This window comes from Pongo abelii, chromosome 4 (assembly GCF_028885655.2).
Source record: "Pongo abelii isolate AG06213 chromosome 4, NHGRI_mPonAbe1-v2.0_pri, whole genome shotgun sequence".
In the NCBI taxonomy this organism is placed as follows: Eukaryota; Metazoa; Chordata; class Mammalia; order Primates; family Hominidae; genus Pongo; species Pongo abelii.
Genome location: NC_071989.2, coordinates 154,229,611 through 154,250,827, shown reverse-complemented (window position 1 = coordinate 154,250,827; position 21,217 = coordinate 154,229,611). Strand labels below are relative to the sequence as shown.

The 21,217-nt window shown below is 38.7% G+C and overlaps 1 protein-coding gene across 7 annotated transcripts in view; it reads left to right on the top strand.

The window, feature by feature from the left end:
• PRELID2 (PRELI domain containing 2) overlaps window positions 1-21,217 on the top strand; it is a 93,852-nt gene that overhangs the window by 36,749 nt on the left and 35,886 nt on the right. For all 7 annotated transcript variants that reach the window (XM_054556025.2, XM_054556027.1, XM_054556024.2 and 4 more), the window contains one exon: window positions 15,179-15,284. In XM_054556025.2, the coding sequence (XP_054412000.1) occupies window positions 15,179-15,284 (106 nt within the window). The remainder of the gene's footprint in view (window positions 1-15,178; window positions 15,285-21,217) is intronic.

Below are 21,217 nucleotides of genomic sequence, written 5' to 3'. Positions count from 1 at the left end.
GTGTCTGGCTACTTTGTCTAGTAATTTACAGATCTGCTTTATTTACACAGCCAACTTGACTCCCTCCAGGCCTGCACAGGGTCTCTCCTCTCATGTCCTATGCCGCAGTAACTGAGTAGGCATCTGCTTTCAGAATCCTACCTCTGTACCAGGTGTGGCTCAATACCTATGATCCCTGCACTTTGGGAGGCCAAAGTGGGAGGATCTTGTGGCCAGGAGTTCGAGACCAGCCTGGTGACATACCAAGACTTTGTCTCTACAAATAATAAAATAATTAGTTGAGCATGGTGCCACATGCCTGTTGTCCCAGCTCCTCAGGAGGCTGAGGTGGGAGGATCGCTTGAGCCCGGGTGGTCAAGGCTACAGTGAGCTGTGATCCTGCCATTGAATTCCAACCTGGGCAACAGAGCAAGACCCCTGATATGGTTTTGCTGTGTGCCTACCCAAATCTCATCTTGAGTTGTAGCTCATACAATTCCTGTATGTCGTGGGACATATGTGGGAAGTAATTAAATCATGGGGGGAGGTGTTTCCCGTGCTGTTCTTGTGGTAGTGAATAAGTCTCACAAGATCTGATGGTTTTATAAAGGGGGGTTCCCCTGCACAAGTTCTTTTTTTTTTTTTTTTTTGCCTGCTGCCATGTAAGACGTGCCTTTTGCCTTCCACCATGATTGTGACGCCTCCTCAGCCGTGTGGAACTGTGAGTCCATTAAACCACTTTCCTTTATAAATTACCCAGTCTCAGGTATGTCTTTATCAGCAGCATGAAAATGGACTAATACAACCTCCGTCTCAAACAAAAAAAGAGGAAAAAGAAGAATTCTGCCTCTGAAACTGTAACTATGTGCCCTTGTACAATTTGTATCACTTCTCTACTCCTCGATTTCTTCATCTGTATGATGGGAATGATAACCCTTTCCCAGAGGGTGGTTGTATGAATTAAATGAAGTCGTACATAGAGAAATCTTAAAATAGTGCCAGCCCATAGTGGTCAGCAGATATTACTGTTTTGTATTATTACTTTTACAGTTGTTATTTTCATAATAAAAATTCTGATAACTTTTGATTCTAAATCTCAGAATGTATTTAATACAGAAACAGTGTTTGTAATGATTTACTGTTACACTGCAGAAATATGTTCATTTTGGAGTTTTGCATTCTCTCAGTACACATCTTTGGGGCTATGAGTGCCTCAATTTGAGAGGCATGGGACTGGGAAACTTGTATTTTAGTTTCAGAGTGAAATTTAAGCTCTGGAGAGAATAGTATTCAGGGTCAGTGCAAGCAATTGTCATGGACTGAATCTGCTCACATTTCTGGTTTTCTTCTAGGTTCATGCAGTGATCTTGGCAGTTGTAGATTCAGGGGCATCACACAGGGTCCTCTGATGCACTGCTTGAGTGTGTAGAATGAGAGATGCCATGCTCGTGCTCTGTTTTGCCTTAAGACACTTGGGCCAAATCAGAAAAAAGAAAAGTGAATCTTAATCTGAAAAGAGGAAAAAATTAAAGTCAGCTTTTGTGGGAATATGCTTTATTATGTAGAGCAGGACACAGGCATTTACTTTGGAAAATGGAGAATGAAGTGTATTGTTTTAGACTTTTCAGAAGGAAAAAAAATAGTCATGGTTTTTACCCTCCAAAACTTTATGTTCTGAGATAGGTTTGTTAATTTCTTATCATTTTGTGTTTGTGTTTGTTCTTTAAAATATATTGATTTGTTAGTTTCTGGTTCTTATTTATTACCCTTTTCCTCTTAATAGGTATTTGTTATACCATGTGGGAATATAATTGACATGCATTTGATTTGGTTTTAGTAATTGACATTTGCTTTATCTGAGTACTGCAATGTAATTCTGGAAGATAATCATCTAGTAAAAGTGTTTTCTTCAGCTTTACTCCTTCAGCATATGTGTTTTTATGCTAAGTAAAAACTTTCTGGTATCTTCAAGTTACTACCATCAATGGAGACCTGTTCTATTCGTGATGTTGTCGAACTGGGTTTTTCCTGCATTTGAGTAACAAGATTATTCTTCTACACTCAGCACGGCATCTCAGTGGCCATGTCTTCAGCTTTCTACATCTAAAAGCTTCTGCTTATCCTCTGATGCTTATTTTTGACATTAAAAACGCTCAGCCAGGCTGGGCACGGTGGCTCATGGCTGTAATCCCAGCACTTTGGGAAGCCGGGAGAGGTGGAAAAGCAAAAGCTCTCCCAGGGCCCTGCATAGGCCCATGGCCAGGTTGGAGGCTGGCTGTCTCCAGGTGCTTATAGCCTCATTGCATGAAACCCATTTTAGGGCCCCATTTGGCCCACCCTCTCCTGGGCAGAGTGGTTGGGCATAGCTGGGCCATGGCAGTGTGTCAAGACTTGATGAAGGGGCCGGGCACGGTGGCTCATGCCTGTAATCCCAGCACTTTGGGAGGCTAAGGCAGGCGGATTGCTTGAGCCTAGGAGTTCCAGACGAGCCTGGGCAACATGGAGAAACCCTGTCTCTACTAAAAATACAAAAATTAGCTGGGTTTGGTGGCGTGTGCCTGTGATCCTAACTAATTGTTGGGGCTGACTGAGGTGGAAGAATTGCTTGAGCCTGGGAGGCGGAGATTGCAGTGAACCCAGATCGTGCCACTGCATACTCCAGCCTGGGTGACAGAGTAAGACCATGTCTCAAAAAAAAAAAAAAAAAGAAAAAGGAAAAAAAAAAGCTCAGCCTAGCGAAATGTGTGTTAATAATTTGAATATATCCCTCGTGGAATATAGTGAAAAACAAGTCAAAATCAAACTTAAACACAGATTACATTAATGAGATGAGAAACTGTTCTTTTTTTTTTTTTCTTTTCTTTTTTTTTTTTAGACAGGGTCTCCCTCTGTTGCCCAGGCTAGAGTGCAGTAACACAATCACAGCTCACTGCAGCCTTGAACTTCGGGGCTCAAGCAATTCTGCCACATCAACCTCTGACTAGCTGAGATATAGGTGTGTGCTATCATGCCTGGCTAATTTTTTTTTCTTTTTTGTAGAGACAAGGTGTCACTGTGTTGTCCAGCTGGTCTTGAACTCCTGGCCTCAAGTGACCCTGTCGCCTTGACCTCCCAAAGTGCTGGGATTCCCGGCGTGAGTATCTGCGCCTGACTGCCGCTATTGTTGGGTCAATACATTTTCATTACTACTGAAATTACTCATGAATATTCTTCACTCTCTAACAGATATGCATATAACTTTTTAAATGTTTTATTTTTGAATTTCTGGATTAAAACATCCTAAGTCTCAAGTGTTCATCTGAAAAATCACAAATACTATAATTTGCATGTGCTGAGGGCTAATTGGGCATATTTTTTGGTGTGTCCATTTTTTCACCCTGCTCTAGAGTCTTTTTGGTTTTTTTTCCATGAGTGAATTCGGTAGTCTGGTGACTTCTGTGTGTTTTTATGATTGGCAATGGCATTTTTGATCGACCTTCAGACCTGCTTTTACTGAAGTATTAAAACACTCTGGCTCTGCTGACTTAGGAATTATTTCTAAGCCCAGTCCTGGAGCTAAAGGGCATGAGGGTGTAGTTAACTAATAGCCTAAATAAATACTACTGTATTCGTCCCAAAACATGACTCCCTCTGCTCATATTGACCTTGATTTCCAGTGCACCAGTGGATAATCAAACAATTAGCAGAAAGCACCACCAATTGTGAAGAGCCAAGCAGTGAGGCCTTTTCTATACAAATATAATCATCTGGGCTGGAGCTTTATTTTTGGCTTAATAAGATTGCTCTCCAAAAGATACTTATTTGCCATTTGATGTTTGTGTTCATATAATCAGAGTCTCCTCTGTTTTTGTATCCTGTACTAATTGTTTTGTGGTGGCTGTGCACTGAGGTCACAGTTTACCACTGTATCCCCTGTATTTAGCACAGTGCTTGGCTCCCAGAAGATGCTTCATCACCGTCTGTCTAATGAATGATGAATGAAAACCTGCTAAAGGGGATGCAGACAGTACTTGTGGGGTGAAATGGGAATGGCAGGGTCAGGGGGTTGTGGGTGGGAAAGGAAAAGAGAAGGAATTTGCTGCAGGGTAAGTGCAAACTGGGGAAGCCCAGTAGGATTTGGTAGGAAATGCCATGTAGAGAGAATCTCTACATTGAACCAGTAATATGGGAGCTTCTCTTCTTGTTTCTGCTTGGTCATTTTATGTGCTCTTTGACTCTGGGAAAAGGGATAAAGGTGGCCTGAGCTCCCTCACAGAGTGATGTGAAGACTTAGTAAGATAAAAAAATAGACATGCTCTGCACCTTTATAAAGCACCAAATAAATGTAAGTTGTTAGAACTAATGGGATTAAATGTTGTTTTCAAAGTGTGGTGACTGTTTAAAGTTACTAATTTTGAAAAATAGAGTAAACTGTTTTATTGAAAAGGAAAATGATAATTGAGCTAGAAACAATCATGTTTAGCCAAGAGAGCATTTGATGACATAAGTAGGAGCTTTCGAGATACAGTCCGACACTGCCTACAACATTTCAGTCTATGGCAGACTGCATATATTAAGGTGGTACCATAAGATTATATGGGAGCTGAAAAAGTCCTGTTGGCTAGTAACATCATAGTCATCTTAATATCATAGCGTGATGCATTACTCATGTGTTTGTGGTGATGGCAGTATAAACAAACCTACTGTGCTGCCGGTTGTGAAAATGTGTAGTGTATACAATATGTAATACTTGATAATAGTGTATTAGTACATAATACTTGATAATGGTGTGTTAGTCCATTTTCATACTGTTATAAAGAAATAACTGAGATGGTAATTTATAAAGGAAAGAGGTTTAGTTGACTCACAGTTCCACATGGCTGGGGAGGTCTCAGGAAACTTACAATTATGGTGGAAGGTGAAGAAGAAGCAAGCACCTTCTTCACAAGGTGGCAGGAGAGAGATAGAGTGCAGGGGAAACTGCCACTGTTAAAACCATCAGATCTCGTGAGAACTCTCTCACTGTCAGGAGAACAGCATGGGGGAAACCGCCCCCCATGATCCAATCACCTCCCACCAGGTCCCTCCCTTGACACATGGGAATTACAATTTGAGATGAGATTTGGTAGGGACACAGAGCCAAACCATATAAATGGTAATAAATGACTGCTACTGGTTTATGTTATTACAATACCATTTATTGTTGTTTTAAAGTGTACTCCTAACTTATAAAATATTTTAAAAAGTTAACTGTAAAACAGCCTTAGGCAGGTGCTTCAAGTGGTATTCTGGAAAGCATTGTTATCATAGGAGATGACAGCTTCATGTGTGTTATTGCCCCTGAAGACTTTCCAGTGGGATAAGATGTGGAGGTGGAAGACAGTGATATTGATGATCATGACCCCGTGTAGTCCTAGGCTAATGTGTGTGTTTTTGTGTTAGTTTTTAACAAAAATATTTAAAAAGTAAAAAATTAAAAATTGAAAAAAGTTAATAGAATAAGAATATAAAAGAAAATATTTTTGTACAGTTATGCAATGTGTTTGTGTTTTAAGCTAAGTGTGATTGCAAAAGAGTGAAAAAGTTAAAAATGACAACGTTTATAAAGTAAAAAAGTTATAGTAAGTTAAGGTTAATTTATTATTGAGAAAAACAGAAATTTTTAAAATAAATTTAGTGTAGCCTAGGTGTACAGTATTTATAAAGTCTACAGCAGCATACGGTAATATCCTAGACCTTTGCATTTACTCACCACTCACTCACTGACTTATGCAGAGTGACCTCAGTACTGCAGGCTCCATCATTCATGGTAAGTGTGTATCATTTTGTATAAACAGTATATACATGGTATGTATCTTTTATACTGTACTTTTACTGTTCCTTTTCTATGTCTAGATATGTTTAGATACACAAATACCACTGTGTTGCAGTTGCATACAGTATGCGGTATAGTAACATGCTATGCAGGTTTGTAGCCTAGAAGCAATAGGCTATACCATCTAGCTTACGTGTGTGGTAAGCTATACCATCTAGGTTTATGCAGGTACACTCTATGATGTCTGCACAACGATGAAGTTGCCTAATAATGCATTTCTCAGAACATATCTTCATTGTTAGGTGATACACAATTGTATCTTAGTGGACGCCTGTTGACACTGTTTTTCATCCTCCTTTTCCTTTGAGTTGTTTTGAGTTGTATATTGGCCCAAGATTCAGGGGCGGAGTTAAAAATGTAAATTCACCTTGGTAATTCTAGTTTTGTATCCCTGGGCTGGCTCATGAAAATCGACATTTTTAAAGTTCTCCTGATGAATCTGTTGAGTAGCTAGATTTGGAATCCCTGATAAATAGTAAGTATCCCATGGTCCCAGTGGTAAGCAAACATACAGCTGGCAGCCCTTTTGGAACTTCATTTTTTGCAAAATTCTTGTTAATCTTATAAAGCATGATCAGTTAATATTCTGGCTATCTAGCAAACACTAAACACTTTTCAGTGGAAACACCTGCTGAAAAGTCAAAATTCAGATGAGGGCTCTACTGAATTTATGCAAGAAGAATGATCAATGGAAATAAAGGATGAGGAGGGGAGACTTCAGTAAGTATGATTAGTGTCAAAACTATGTTGCATTTTCTGCTCTTAGGAAACACAGATGCCAGTTAAATATTTTTCTTTTGTTTGGTTAGCTTTTGTAGCTATAGGAAATAAAGAATTTTGGTATTAAAAATTATGATACTTTATTAACCAGGCATTGAGATAATGCAGAATAACCTAAAGATCTTGAGACAATAGAGAGGAACCTGGTGACAATCTAGACTCAGGGTCTACCTCCTCCATTGGGCAGACAATCAGCACTAGCTGTGAGTGGGATGCATGCACTGTTGGGCCTGATATCCCAAGACGAGCCTCCACCTAAGCTAGTTTACAAACCATTGTGTAATTTGAAGCTTCGCCATCAACTCAGGATGCCTGTAAGCTTTCACTAAATAGACACTTTTCTAGGTAATAGGGGTTGTGGGAAGGGACATGGGATCTGAAGTTAATTGTGTTAATAGTGGCCCTGTCACTTATTTTTGTATGACCATAAGTAAGTTTGCCTCTTGGAACCTCAGTTTTTTTAAATCTGTAAGCTCGGGTTAATATTATATACCTTATAAGACTGTTGTGAGAATTAACTGAAAGGCATGTATATAAAAAACTTAATACAATGCTTTACCACAATAGGCTATGAAAATATGTTAACTGTTATTGTCAATAATCAGTTCTTTTCTTTTTTGAGACAGAGTCTAGCTCTGCTGCCCAGACTGGAGTGCAATGGCGTGATCTCAGCTCACCACAACCTCCGCCTCCTGGGTTCAAGCAATTATCCTGCCTCAGCCTCCCGAGTAGCTGGGTATACAGGTGTGTGCCACCACACCCAGCTAATTTTCTATAATTTTGGTAGAGATGAGGTTTCATCATGTTGGCCAGGCTGGTCTCAAACTTCTGACCTCATGATCTGCCTGCCTCAGCCTCCCAAAGTGCTGGGATTTCAGGTGTGAGACATATTAATAATCAATTCTTAAATACCATGTTTTAAGAGACAGAGCCAGACTGTCCTGAAATGTATACTTGTACTAACCTGCTGAGCCTCTGAGATTCTATCATTTAATTTATTTCTTAGTGTTATGGCATACCCTGTTGATACTCATTGTTAATAATTTAGGTAAAAACCTGTTGGTTTCTGAGATGGGTTAGAAGAACAGCTCAGAGGGAAAGCGCTTAGGAGAGGAGGTCAGAGGATGGCAGAATGTTTGGTTTCACAGTGCAGAGTGTGGGGTAGCAGGGTGGGACAGGAGTCTGGGAAGTTGGGAGGCTTCTGTTCCAAGAGCTTTGAATGTCAGAACTGGGGTGGGGAAGGGGTTCATTCCCTTCATTGCCAAGTGGTTTATGGTGATTGAGTTCCACCTAGAAGTTAATGAGTTACAGAGTCTTGGAGTTGGGTTGGGCTGGATTTTCACAGTGGTTGTTTGACTTCTCAGCCACTGTGCTTTTTTTTTTTTTTTTTTTTTTTTTTTTACTTTAAATTGGAATAATAATGGTGGTTGTAGTAGAACAGCATAATTATTACTAATGTTAGTACTGTTTACTCACATTTGTTGAGTGCTTACACATAGTACTTTGAGTGCTTTCCACATATTGCCTTATTCAACCTTGAGAGAACTCATGAAATACGTATTATTAACCCCATTTTACAGAGAAGAGCAAACTTCACAGAGCTTCAGGAACTTACTATGTGGGTGGGTAGGCAAGCTAAAACAAGATGTGGATGTAAATGGTCTAATTCCGGGAGCCACGTTCCCTGTCTTAAAGGCACACACATATATATATATATATACAGTGTGTGTGTGTGATTTTACACGTATGAATACACGTGTTCATGTTAAGGCTGAAACTGCATAGCATGTATTGAGAGCTCTGCAAATTGCACTGGTTTTCTGTGGAGGCAGTTATGTAAATGAGTTCAGACAGAGAGCATGGGAGAGACTACATAGTCTGCCATCTTGGAGCAGCAGTGAGTCAGGAAGTCTCTGCAGCAGCAGCAGAGCCAGGGAGTTGGTCAGGAGTGAGTGGGCAGTCTGACTTGAAGACCCCATGTTTCCTTTGGGACCCCTATGTCTGTGTGCTTACAGGATAATGCTAAAAACGTGGTTAGAACTGAGGTCATCACAACAAGAGTATCTGTGGAACTTTTTTTTCCCCCTCAAAGACACTTTAATTAGATTCCCATCATGAAAACAATTAGGCAAGATTTGCCATACCTAACCAGTCAATAATTCAAGGACAGGATCTCATTAAGAGCTTTTGCTTTCCCGGAAACTGCCGTTTTGAGGATTCAGCACTGGTGACTGCATGCTCTGGGGATTAATTCCTGATCCATATTTCCCCTGAACTTTTTTATTTTCTCAAATGCAGAAGAAAACAAATTTTTAAATGACTGTGTAAGCTGCCCTTCATTTTCACAAAGGTGTTCTGGGATTTGAGTTGTGCTTTCTCTGTCACAGTTCCATTGGGTTTTGTTTTGAATTACACCCACTAAGTGGACAAAGCAAGAGATGGGACTCAGATACAGGCGCTGCTTGAGTGGGTGAGCCTCACTCTCAGATTTTGCAGGTGGCTTATCCCACAGTCAGGTGAAGGTTGTCTTCTGTTGACCTGAGCGGGTGGAACTCCTGTGATATCTGGTTCATTTTCCATGACACAAGTATTGAGATGTATTATACATTTCTTGCCTTCTTTTGCTTCTTCACTTTCTCTTCCCTACACTCCCTCCATCTCTTCATTCTTCCCTTCCTAAATGCATTATTGATTTCCTACCATGTGCTAGTCTTTGCAATTTAAATTGAGGATTCAATGAAGAAAAAATAGATACAACCATTTAGAAAAACATTTGGCCTGATCTATTAAAGTTGAAACTGTGCATGTGCTATGGCCCAGGTAATTGACTGCTGGATACTCCAGAGATACTTGTGCACATATATATCTGGTTACATTATAAGCATTTTCATAACATACTGTTGATAATAGCCATAAACTGAGTCCATTCTAAATATCTTCTGTAGAGGGGATAATTTGGAGTGTTTTCAATCAGTAGAACACTATGTAGCAATGAAAATGAACAAACAACAACTACATGCAACATTGTGGATGAGTCTTATACACATAAGACTGAGCACATGGGCATTATTCACCCTGCCTTAATAGGCAGTGACATGATCAGTGTGTGCTTAGGAAGTTGACTTTTGTCAGTATGGAGTTTAGGGAATTCATGCTGGAGACAGGGACCCCATTGGGAGGCACTTTGCAATGGTTCTGGAGAGAGAAAATTCTATGCCAAGCCCAGGCAGTAGCAGTAGCAAGGAAGAGAGTAACATGGATTGTTGAGGGACATTACAAGTGAAATAAGCACAATCAGGTAACTTACTGGATGTTTAGATTGATTCTAGAGAGGGGACCATCTAACATGTTGCTAAGATTTCTAATCTCGTGGACTAGAAGAACAGTTGTGTCGTTCACTAAGAACAGAGGAAGACTAGGATTTTGAGGTGATAGCTGATGAATCCTCATGACATTAAGCTATGTGACCTTGGGCAAGTTATTTAACATCTCTTTGCCATAGTTTCTTCATGTATAAAAGAGAGAAAATAATTTTCAAAGCATAGCAACCTCAGAAGATAATACAATGTCTGATATAGAATGTACACTGTTACGATACTGGGTTTTGAGGAGTAAGTATGACCCTGAATTTGTAATATCATAAATGTGATGGAGAGTCCTCCCTGCAGGCTTCTCAGAGAAGAAAGACAGGTGAAGGAAAACTTGAGTCATCCTTATATGTCTTGAGGATGATGAAACACTATGTACTTCAAGTACAGGGTGGGGAGAAAGTCTTAAGACACAAGCTGCAAAGAAACGAGATTACATAACGTGGGAAAAGGAAAGCCAAGAGGTGATTTAACAAGACTTTAAATGAAGAGCAAGCCAGAAGTTAGCAGGTACTGTTGCTGAAAATGGTTTAAAAGGCACAGAGCCATTTATAAAATGCTTTATTTATTTATATAAAAGTGATACTCAGGGTCTTATTACTCAATAGACTTTTTGGTGATGGCCAAAGGTATACATATTTTTTAAATAGAAAATTTATAAGCCACTAAAAAGAAGAACAAAGCAAGTAAATAACATATATAATTCCAATGTCCTAATGTTGTTAACATTTTAGCTCTGTTCACTTACTCATCTGTCCATCCGTCCATCTGTCTGTCCATCCATCCATCTTGTCTTTTTTTTTTTTTAGATGAAGCTGAAATTAAACCATGTGTTGTGTAAACTGCTGTGTTTTGCACACAACGTAAACGGAGATGAATTCTAGTGTGAGGGATTTAGGTTAGCTATTTGTAGTAAGAAGAGTGTCTGATGTGCTTTATCAATGAGTTATTGAGGGAAAGTGCAATATTTTCTTCTCTGGCAGTCTTAAAATATAGGATAAACTCTCATCTCGTTGATGGCAAGGACATGACCCTGCTTTACTGCTCTGTTATTCTTTGATATGTGGACAAAACCCAAGAGTGCTTTTCTGAGGACTTACCTCTCCCAAAAGTGGCAGAAAGAAATATTGGTTAGAATATGATGTAAGAGACTCTTATTAATCCATCACCTACATTTGCCTTCAGGACTGAGGACTGAAGAGTTCATCTCTCCCAAGAGTGTGAGACTGCTCAACTTTTCATTTCTCAATATTAAAATCACTGTAAAATTCTATTCTGACTAATCCAGAATAAAGACAGGAAAGATTAGTGTCACCAGGATATAGTTTTACATGAGCAAATCATTTTAAACAGGCTTAAATCTAAGGAGTGAAAACTGCTTAGACGGAAGGTATTTATGTCAGATTGGGTGGGATAACTCATTTGTGTGTGTGTGTGTGTGTAAGGGAAGGGGGAGAGGGGGAGAGGGGGAGAGGAATTCTGAAGGCTTCCTTTTATTGTATGCATGATCTAAATGTAGAGGCTACTGCTATTAGCGAGGTCTAATTAAGAGGTTTTAATAACCATTTTGACCAAAATGACAGTTTGTTGGATCCAGTATTTTCTCAGATTTTTTTTTGATTGTTTCAGTGCATGTGCTCACGTATGCATGCATATAAACACATGCCAACTCTACATACAGGAGACGTGGCTCTCATTTCCTTTCCACAGAGATGTAAGGTTGGGAAAATGTTTTCTGTTTTGAATGTTTTTTATTACAAAGGAATTGAATTAATTCATTTAACAAATGCTCATTGAACTCATTCAGTGTAAGCACTATGGTGAAAATGGGGGATAGGAGATTGTCTAAAAGCATTAAGGAATGGCAATGAACGTTTTAGTCAGTGGTGCAGATGTGACTTAATCTATACCTGGTACTTGGTATCCTCAGAAGACAAGCCACCATTACCTTCAGGGTAAAGCCTAAACTTCTCAGCCTGAGGCCATTTGCAATCTTGTCTTCAGTTATCCTTTCTGCCTCATACCCTAACATCTCCCACACCTTATGCTCCAGTCATTCCTGTGGGAAGAATTTATCAAGCCCCATACCATGTACTGGGCATTTTTAGATAACCTGTGGCTCCTCAGACATCTCTCTTCCTTCACACCTCCTTACCTGGGTCCTTGTGGTTTTCCTCTGATGGAATGCTTCACCTCCAATTGCTGACACTCTCCCACTTGTCTATGTGTCTTTTCCACTAGCCAGTGAGAACCTGGAGGAGAGAGACCATCTCCTTCTCTGTGGGCCTCTAGCAGTCAGTATGGCACTTAGCATATAGTAGCCATGCAGTCAGTGTGTTGAACAAATGAATGAATGAGGCAAAGTTAAGTGTAATCCAAATCTGTAGTGGTGATGAGCTGCCTTAGCTTTTGTTTATTTAGGAAGATCTGAATTTCTCTTTCATTTTTGAAGGATAGTTTTGCTGGATGTAGTATTTTTGTTTTGTAGGTTTTTTTTTTTTTTTTTAATTTCAGTATTTTGAACATGTCATTCCATTCACTTCTGGCCTGCAAAGTTTCTGCCAAGTAATCTACTGAAAATCTTATAGGAGCTTAATGTGATGAGTTGCTTTTCTCTTACTGCTTTCAAGATTCTCCCTTTTTCTGTGACTTTTGACAGTTTGATTATAATGTGTCTTGGTGTGAGTCTTTTATATATATATATATATATTTTATTATACTTTAAGTTCTAGGGTACATGTGCACAACGTGCAGGTTTGATGCATAGGTATACATGTGCTATGTTGGTTTGCTGCACCCATCAACTCATCATTTACATTAGGTATTTCTCCTAATGCTATCCCTCCCCCAGGCCCCCACTCACTGACAGGCCCTGGTGTGTGATGTTCCCCACTCTGTGACCAAGTGATCTCATTGTTCAATTCCCATCTATGAGTGAGAACCTGTGGTGTTTGGTTTTCTGTCCTTGTGATAGTTTCCTGAGAATGATGGTTTCCATCTTCATCCATGTCCCTGCAAAGGACATGAACTCATCCTTTTTTATGGCTGCATACTATTCCATGGTGTATATATGCCACATTTTCTGAATCCAGTCTATCATTGATGGACATTTGGGTTGGTTCCAGGTCTTTGCTATTGTGAATAGTGCTGCAATAAGCATACGTGTGCACATGTCTTTATAGTAGCATGATTTATAATCCTTTGGGTATATACCCAGTAATGGGATGGCTGGGTCAAATGGTAATTCTAGTTCTAGGTCCTTCAGGAATCACCACACTGTCTTCCACAATGGTTGAACTAATTTGCACAGATGTGAGTCTTTTTGAATTTATCCTAGTTGAAGTTCATTGAGTTTTCTCAATTTGTATGCCAATTTCCTCCCTCAAATTTGGGGAATTTTCAGCCATTATTTCTTGAAATAGGCACTCACTCTGCTTCTTTCTCACTCTCTTCTCATTACGAGATTCCTGTAATGTGGATAATGATCTGTTTGATGATCTCTTGTAAGTCCCTTAGGCTCTCTTGACTTTTCTTTATTCTTTTTATTTATTTGTTGGTCCCTGACTCAATAATTTCAAATAACCTGTCTTTAAGTTTGCTGATTCTTTCTTCTGCTTGATCAAGTTTGCTATTGAATGAGCCACTCTAGTGAATTGTTTTTTAGTTCCACTGTTGTATTGTTCACTCTGGAATTTCTGCTTGGTTCTCATTTTTCTCATAGTTTCTCTTTGTTGATAGTCTCATTTTGTTCTTGCACTTTATTTTTCCTGATTCCTTTAGTTGTCTATTTTAGTTCATGGAGCATTTTAAGATGGTTATTTCAAGTTCTTTGTGAGGTAATTCATAGATCTCTGTTTCTTTAGGGTTGGTTTCTAGAGATGTATTTTGTTTCTTTGATTGGGCCATGTTTCCTTGTTTCTTTGCATGCATTGTGATCTTTTGTTGAGGTTTGGGTGTATAAAAAAACAGCCACTTCTCCCAGTCTTATGGACTGGCTTCATACAGGGAAGACCTTCACTGGTCAGCCTAGCTTGAGATTCTGGATTCTGGGGGCCTCTCAAACCTTTTTGGGGGATGCATCTTCTCTGGGCTTGTGTATAATTTCCCAGTCACAGAGGACTGCCCCTGTTCTCAAGAGCCCATGATCTTTTGTTACCTTTGGTGTCTGTCTGAGGTACTACAGGCTCTCTAGTGTAACAAGCCACCATGCTTGCTTTTGAAAGTATATTGCCATTTCCTTTAGCCTCTGTCATGCCCCTCTTAAAGACAATGTTGGATGCACAGTTAGCACTTTTCTATCCCTCCTGAGGGAGAAGCCAGAAGCTGGGAGTTTTTTCTTGATTGGGTTACACTATGCTGGGTGGGAGGGAGCTATCATAGGTAAAAGCAACAAAGTTTCTTATCTGCTTTGATGTGGCTCTTCTTGGCTTTGCACCCACCTGGGGTGCTGCTAATTCTTGAGGGAGTTCTCATAAAGGCAATTTGGTTTGTATATTGTTCTTAAGTCATTGTCTCTGGGGGTAATGAGGGCTTGGGACTTCCTATTCAGCCATCTTACTTCTATCACTCTTAAGTGTAATCTAGATCTCTGTTTTATGACATGAAGATAATTAATATTGATATAATTTTGGTAATTAAAATTGGTAGAGATGGTGACATATCTCTTCTGTCTCACCCCCTTCTCCAATCGAGGATTGAAAAAGTCATTCCAGGTGTCTGGCTTTCCAATCTTGTCTCTATCTGACTCTCTTTAGTAATAGCAGCTAACATTTAGTAAATACTTATGTGTCAGGAACTCTTCATATTCCTGTGATGTGTGATAACTCATTTACTTGCCACAGTAGTTGTAAAAGAAAGATACTGTGGTCGTTCCCATTTTACATGTGAGGAAACTGAGTTATAGAGAGTCTAAATAATTTACCTAAGGTCATATCATTGATAATTACCTCAGACTCAATTTTAAAAAGAGATTTTGCAGCATGAAATGAATATTCTTTAATTTGAATAAGACTTGTTAATATTATATAAACTATAAATTACTTTTAACAAAATCTTCTTATAACAGGTAGTTATTGAATTATTATGGATATTATTTTTTATTGATTATAAGTGGTAATTATGCAGCTAGAAATGTCTGTAGTTTACATATCCAAGCATAGAATGACATCAAAGATGTGTCTTTTGTTTTTTTTTGCAGGACAGAGTTCATTCAAAGAGGCAGGATTTCAATCACAGGAGTTGGATTTCTCAACTGTATTTTAGAAACTTTTGCCAGCACATTCTTAAGACAGGGAGCCCAGAAGGTAACCGTATTTCTGCTTTGAACCAACATTAATTTTAAAAAACAATAGGATTTCCAATAGGGTTATTGAATAAGACTCATGAGCAGACATAATGAGAAAAACATATAGTTAATAAACAAATATATGCAAACATAATTACCCTCAAAATTATTACATAAATTCAAATCAAAGTAAAACTAAAGTGCCATTTATGGCTCATTAAATTGAAAATATGCCAATGAAGAGTATGTGAAAATTTGGAGCATACTTATAATCTAATTAAAAGAAATAATCAGAATGAATAATAATGTATAGTATGATGACAACTATTTAATAAAGATAATGATAGTTAATATTTATTGGGCACTTACTATGTACTACTGACTGCTAAAAGAATTTGTATTTATTAACTCATTTAATCCTCACCAACCTTTGCAGGAGCTATTATTGTTGTCCTAATATTATGGATGAGGAAAATACAGAGACCCCAATTGTCCATTCTTATAGTTTTCAAACTCTATTCTCAAGGGAGCTTAGGCTTCCATGAAAGTGATTCAGAAGCCACGTTGGAGTTCTAAGGTCCTGTGTGCTCTATTTTAAGTAGAGCTTTTCCATTTTAATCTGTCCTCTATGGTATTCCATATAACATTTATATCTTCTGTTTTCTTTCCTTAATAGCATTATTTTTAAAACTTCACGTCAAAACCCATTGCTTATGCATCTTTATGTGCTTATTGTACTGCTCAGTATAGAGCAGTTGCTCCAAAGTGTTTTATTATTGTTATTAACTACGATGATAACTATACTCACTTATTTCCAGATTTTACTCAGGACTTTTTGTATAAGTTTACCTCATTTTGTTTTGTGGGATAGAATTAACCGCTGGTGTAAAGAACCATTGTTATGACCCTCAGAGACTTCCTGGTAATGGACCGTTGTTTTCATTTTTGCATGTCTAGGTTCAAGGATGAACCTGTACTAGGAGGTGTTCATCTGGGAGGCTGAGGGCGGTGAATGAATATTCAGTACTGTTCTGTACACCATAGACATACTGTTGTGATTGATGATGTGTTCTTGCTCCAGTTGAGATGGTTCCTGGCACATATTCAGACTGGTCCAGCCTCTTTAAACCTGGACTTGAAGGGAGTAGTTGAACTTCCAGAAGATCTTATGTCACCTTCATTCACTCAGACATTATTGCACATTTTTCTGCTATATTGCAATTTATGCATTTGTAAAAACTCCCGTGTTCTGCAGCATTGCCCTCTAAAAATAGTGGAACTGATGAGAAAAGTAATTTAATTGCCATGTTTCTTACTGAGTTGACTTTTTGTGCATCCTTTAAACTCTGTATGATGATAATAGTAATAATAAATTGAATTTTTTTATAATACAGGTATATTCACTAGAAGAATGGGATTTTTTTGAGGGGGAGGGATAACATTTAGGTGAAGCAGGGTTCAAAGTTCGTGTTCCCTATTATCAAATTGATTGCAAATGTTCATTTATAAAAACCATTCTTGCAGGCCATATAAATACAGGTGGTGGGCTGGATTTGGCTTGTAGGGTATAGCTAACCCCTATTTCAGATAAATATTATTTCATTAACTGAGGTTGGTCTGTATTTGATGCATCAATTAATCTGATGAACCTAATAATGACTTTTAATCACACAGTGGTTATGTACATTCTGGTCCTGTGAGACACACAAAGTGAAATTTTTATTCCCATTTTATTAATGAGAATGAGAATTCCCATTTTATTAATGAGAAATGACTTGACTTAAAAGATAAGCATACCCGATATGTGGTAACTGCTTTCCCTGCTTCCTTCCTCTTACAAATATATATTGAGTACCTGCTTTGCACTAGGCACTGTGCTAAGTGTGGGCTAAATATGTTTCTTCAAGGTCACAGAACTAGCAAAGGGTGGAGTCTGGACTTAAATCCCTATCTTTTGTCAATAAGAGTTCCCTCTTGCCACTTTACTGTGCAGCCCTCAGATGAATGAAGTGAAATCCTTGCCTACCTAGCATCACGAACTTCACTAATACTTGTGTTCGTTAGATGAATTTGTGTTGTAGTCTTACTCCCTTTGGATTTATTAGGACTATTTGGTTGCAAGTAACAGAAACCACTTCAGGCTAGCTCATTCTAAGTGTACAAGGGTGGTGAGGCTGGCAGCCTTCAGAAAGGTCTTCACTGGGAACTGAACACTTCCAGGAACCAAGTGGTATTCCTTCTTCAGCTCTTGTCTATAAGACTATGTGTCTATTTTATTCCACTCTTTCTGTGTAGTCTGGTTTTCTCTGCTCCCCAGCCTATATAATGGGACATGGGCCTCCACTGTCAAGCATACATATTATATATTAATAGAATTCTCACTAATAATAAAATAGCTTATTTCTTTTGTTTATTAATTCTTTGGGAGGGACTCTCGTTGGCCTCCTATAGGTCAGGCACCACCAGGAAGGTGGAAGTCGAGTTGTGCAGTTATGGCTCATCCTCTGCCATGACCACATGGACCAGGGTTAGGGGCCACTTTGCAGGGGAAGGGGTTGTGGGACGGATATATACTCCCCAAAATTTCTAGCATGATCCCACATTTGATTTTATGTTCCTTGATGGCAGAGATGGTTTTATTCACCTTAATTCTTATTCCCTCCTCCCAACCTGTAGTACCTTGGACAGTGTTCCATCCATTCGTGTGGGAATGAGTAGAAAGGAAATGCCCAGGGAGGTTCACAGTTGGTTTCTGATGAATATTATCTGGAAATAATTAGGTGACTTCAACTTCTTAAAGTGATTCCTTTTTATTCTCATTTATTATGCTCAGAAGTAAGAATATATTTTTCCTGCTAGCTTTTGCCTTTTCTGACTTACTTTTTCTTTTTGAAGAGGCCACGTTTAATTAGCTTTTTGATTTTAGGAGCCGTTTATGCTTAAGTGTCTTTTTTGTTTTATCCAAGTGGTCATGTTTTCTGATATCAGCCTGACTTCCTGATAAACCTTCACAGCTGAGCCTGCATAAATGGTTTCTGTAGAAGTCACCATAAGAGTGTTTTAGGTGACTTTATTTTCACTTTAGGACTTATTGCTGAGTCTGTTTAGTAGTGGTAATGATGGGATCTGATATCGATTTTTTTCCAGAAAAATCAAAACTAGGTACTCACAAACTTTATATTTTTATGTTTGTAAATTAAAAGCTGGCTTTAGCTATGGATCCCCAAGCTGAGGTCATACGTATTCTGTGCCTCTGGGGACTGGTTCAATTGCTTTTTTCTCCTTCCTTCATCACTCTTAAAGGGAGGTAACTTGGAATTTGGGAGCCTTTGTGTCACAAATGCTGATTTTTCACACACCAGTCAGACCCCTCCTTCCTCCTGGAGTGGAAATCTGTGGGCAGGAGAACTGGGATTTCCCTGTGGCAGTCAAGTTGACAGATGTATCCTTGAAACAGGAGTGGTTCTGAACTTACAGTCCTCTGGACTCGCTCTCCTCACCGTTGTGACCCAGCACAAATCACTTTGGCCCTCCCTATTCTCAGTTTAATTGTCTGCAAAATGGGGATTTTAATGTGTTCCCACAGGTACATGTGAAAACTAAGTTTGATCACTTTCTGTAAGTTAGTAAACACAGGTCAAATATACAAAATATGTTTTAGTTTTCAAGAATTAAAAAATATCACTGCCACATACTTCTTTAACATATTTTCTTTTTATGGTTATATGTTTTTTTCCCCTCTCCCTCAAATTCATGTAAACACATACAGTCTAGACAACTAGGTTTTAAGTTCAATTCCACCAGCACTTTTTGGGTGTCACCTATATGCCAGGCATTGGGTAGAATGCTGGAGACACAAGTAAGAATTAAGACATAATTCACAAGATAGAGATTGTGCCTTAAGCAGCTTTACTTCTGGGACGTCTAGCTCAGGGTGGAAAGCAGGACAGACAATGAATAAACATCTGCTGATGCAGAAAATTTATTGAGCCTTGCTTGGTGTTCAGTGCCAGCACTATGATCAGTGCTGAGAAGCATATTAAAATAACAGCTAGTGCTTACAAGAGCTTAGTAGATGCCAAGCACTGTCCTTGGCACGCATTACCTTATCTGATTTTCTGGACAACATAATGAAATAGGAATTGTTATTTTCATTTGATGCATAGGGAAACTGAGGTCCCAAGTGGCAAAGTAGTTTTCTCAAGGTCACAGAATTAGTAAGTGGTGAACCGGGGATTTGAACCCAAGCTTGTCTGACCCCAGAGTGCTCTTGATCTCTGCAGCACAGTGCTGCATCCATGATCTATGCACTTAAGCCACCTGTGTGGGGCAAGCTGTGTTGTTGATATAACCAGAGTGAGGCGACGTGATGCACAGTAATGATGGAGGAATGCAAACGTAGGGAGCTCAGTTACAAGAGAGAAACTTGGAATGGGCCAGAGGAATGGGGCCATGCTACTTGAAACGGCCTTTGAGGGGCAAGTGAATATCTTCCCTTCTGTTCAGAGGCCTCAGCATCTGTTGTCTACACTACAGCTGGCCTAAACTCCACAGTGCCATGCAGGTTGAGAGTGTGTTAGCTGACGTTTCTCCCGTTTTTACTGTAGTGACATATCCTCTTTTCTGCTTTTCTATGTACTGCAGATGTATTGTTATTTGCTTTGAAAATACGTTTGTATTAAAAATAATATTAAAAGTTTGTTTTTTATTGTGGCAAAATATACGTAGCATAAAATTTACCATTTTAACCATTTTTAAGTGTACAGTTCAGTGGCATTAAGTACACTCACATTGTTGTGCAGCCGTCACCATCATCCATCTCCAGAACTTTGTTTCTCTTCCCAAACAGGAACTCCTTAGCCATTAAACAATAACTTCGCATCCCATTCACCTCGTAGCCCCTGGCAACCACCATTCTACTTTTTGTCTCTATGAACTTGGCTAGTTTAGTTATGACATATAAGTGGACTCATACAGTATTTGTCTTTTTGTGACTGGCATTATTTTACTTAGCGTATGTTTTCAATGTTCATCTGTATTGTAGCATGTGTCAGAATTACCTTTCTTTTTAAGGCTAATATTTCATTGTTTGTATATATCACATTTTGTTTGTCTGGTCGTCTGATATGGTTTGGCTATGTTCCCACCCAAATCTTACGTGAATTGTAATAATCCCCACGTGTCAAGGTGAGGCCAGGTGGAGATAATTGAATCATGGGGGCTGTTTCCCCTATCCTGTTCTCTTGGTAGTGAATAAGTCTCATGAGATCTGATGGTTTTATAAATGGGAGTTCCCCTGCACAAGCTCTCTTGCTTGCCGCCGTGTAAGACGTGACTTGCTCCTCATTCGCCTTCTGCCATGATTGTGAGGCCTCCCTAGACATGTGGAACTGTGAGTCAATTAAAACTCTTTCCTTTATAAATTATGCAGTGTCTGGTATGTCTTTATTAGCAGTGTGAAAACAGACATCATCCATTGGTGGATTCTTGGGTTGCTTCTGACTTTTGGCTATTATGAATAATACTGCTATAAACATGGGTATATAAATATCTGTTTGAGTCCGTGCTTTCAATTCTTTTGGGTATATATATATATATATATATATATATATATATACACACACATACCCAGAAGTGAAATTGCTGGATTAATTATATGTTTAATATTTTGAGGACTCATTTAAAAGGTTTTTAAAATTTTTTAAGTTAATTTTTTATTTTTAATTGACAAATTATAATTGTATATATTTACAGGATACAATGTGGCATTTATATATATATATATATATACACACACACACACACAATGTGGAATTATTAATTCAAGCTTATTAAAATATCCATCACCTCACATATTTATTTTTTGTGGTGAGATCATTTGGAGTTTACTCTTAGCAATTTTGAAATTTACAATATATGCTCATTAACTATAGTCAATATGCTATACAATAG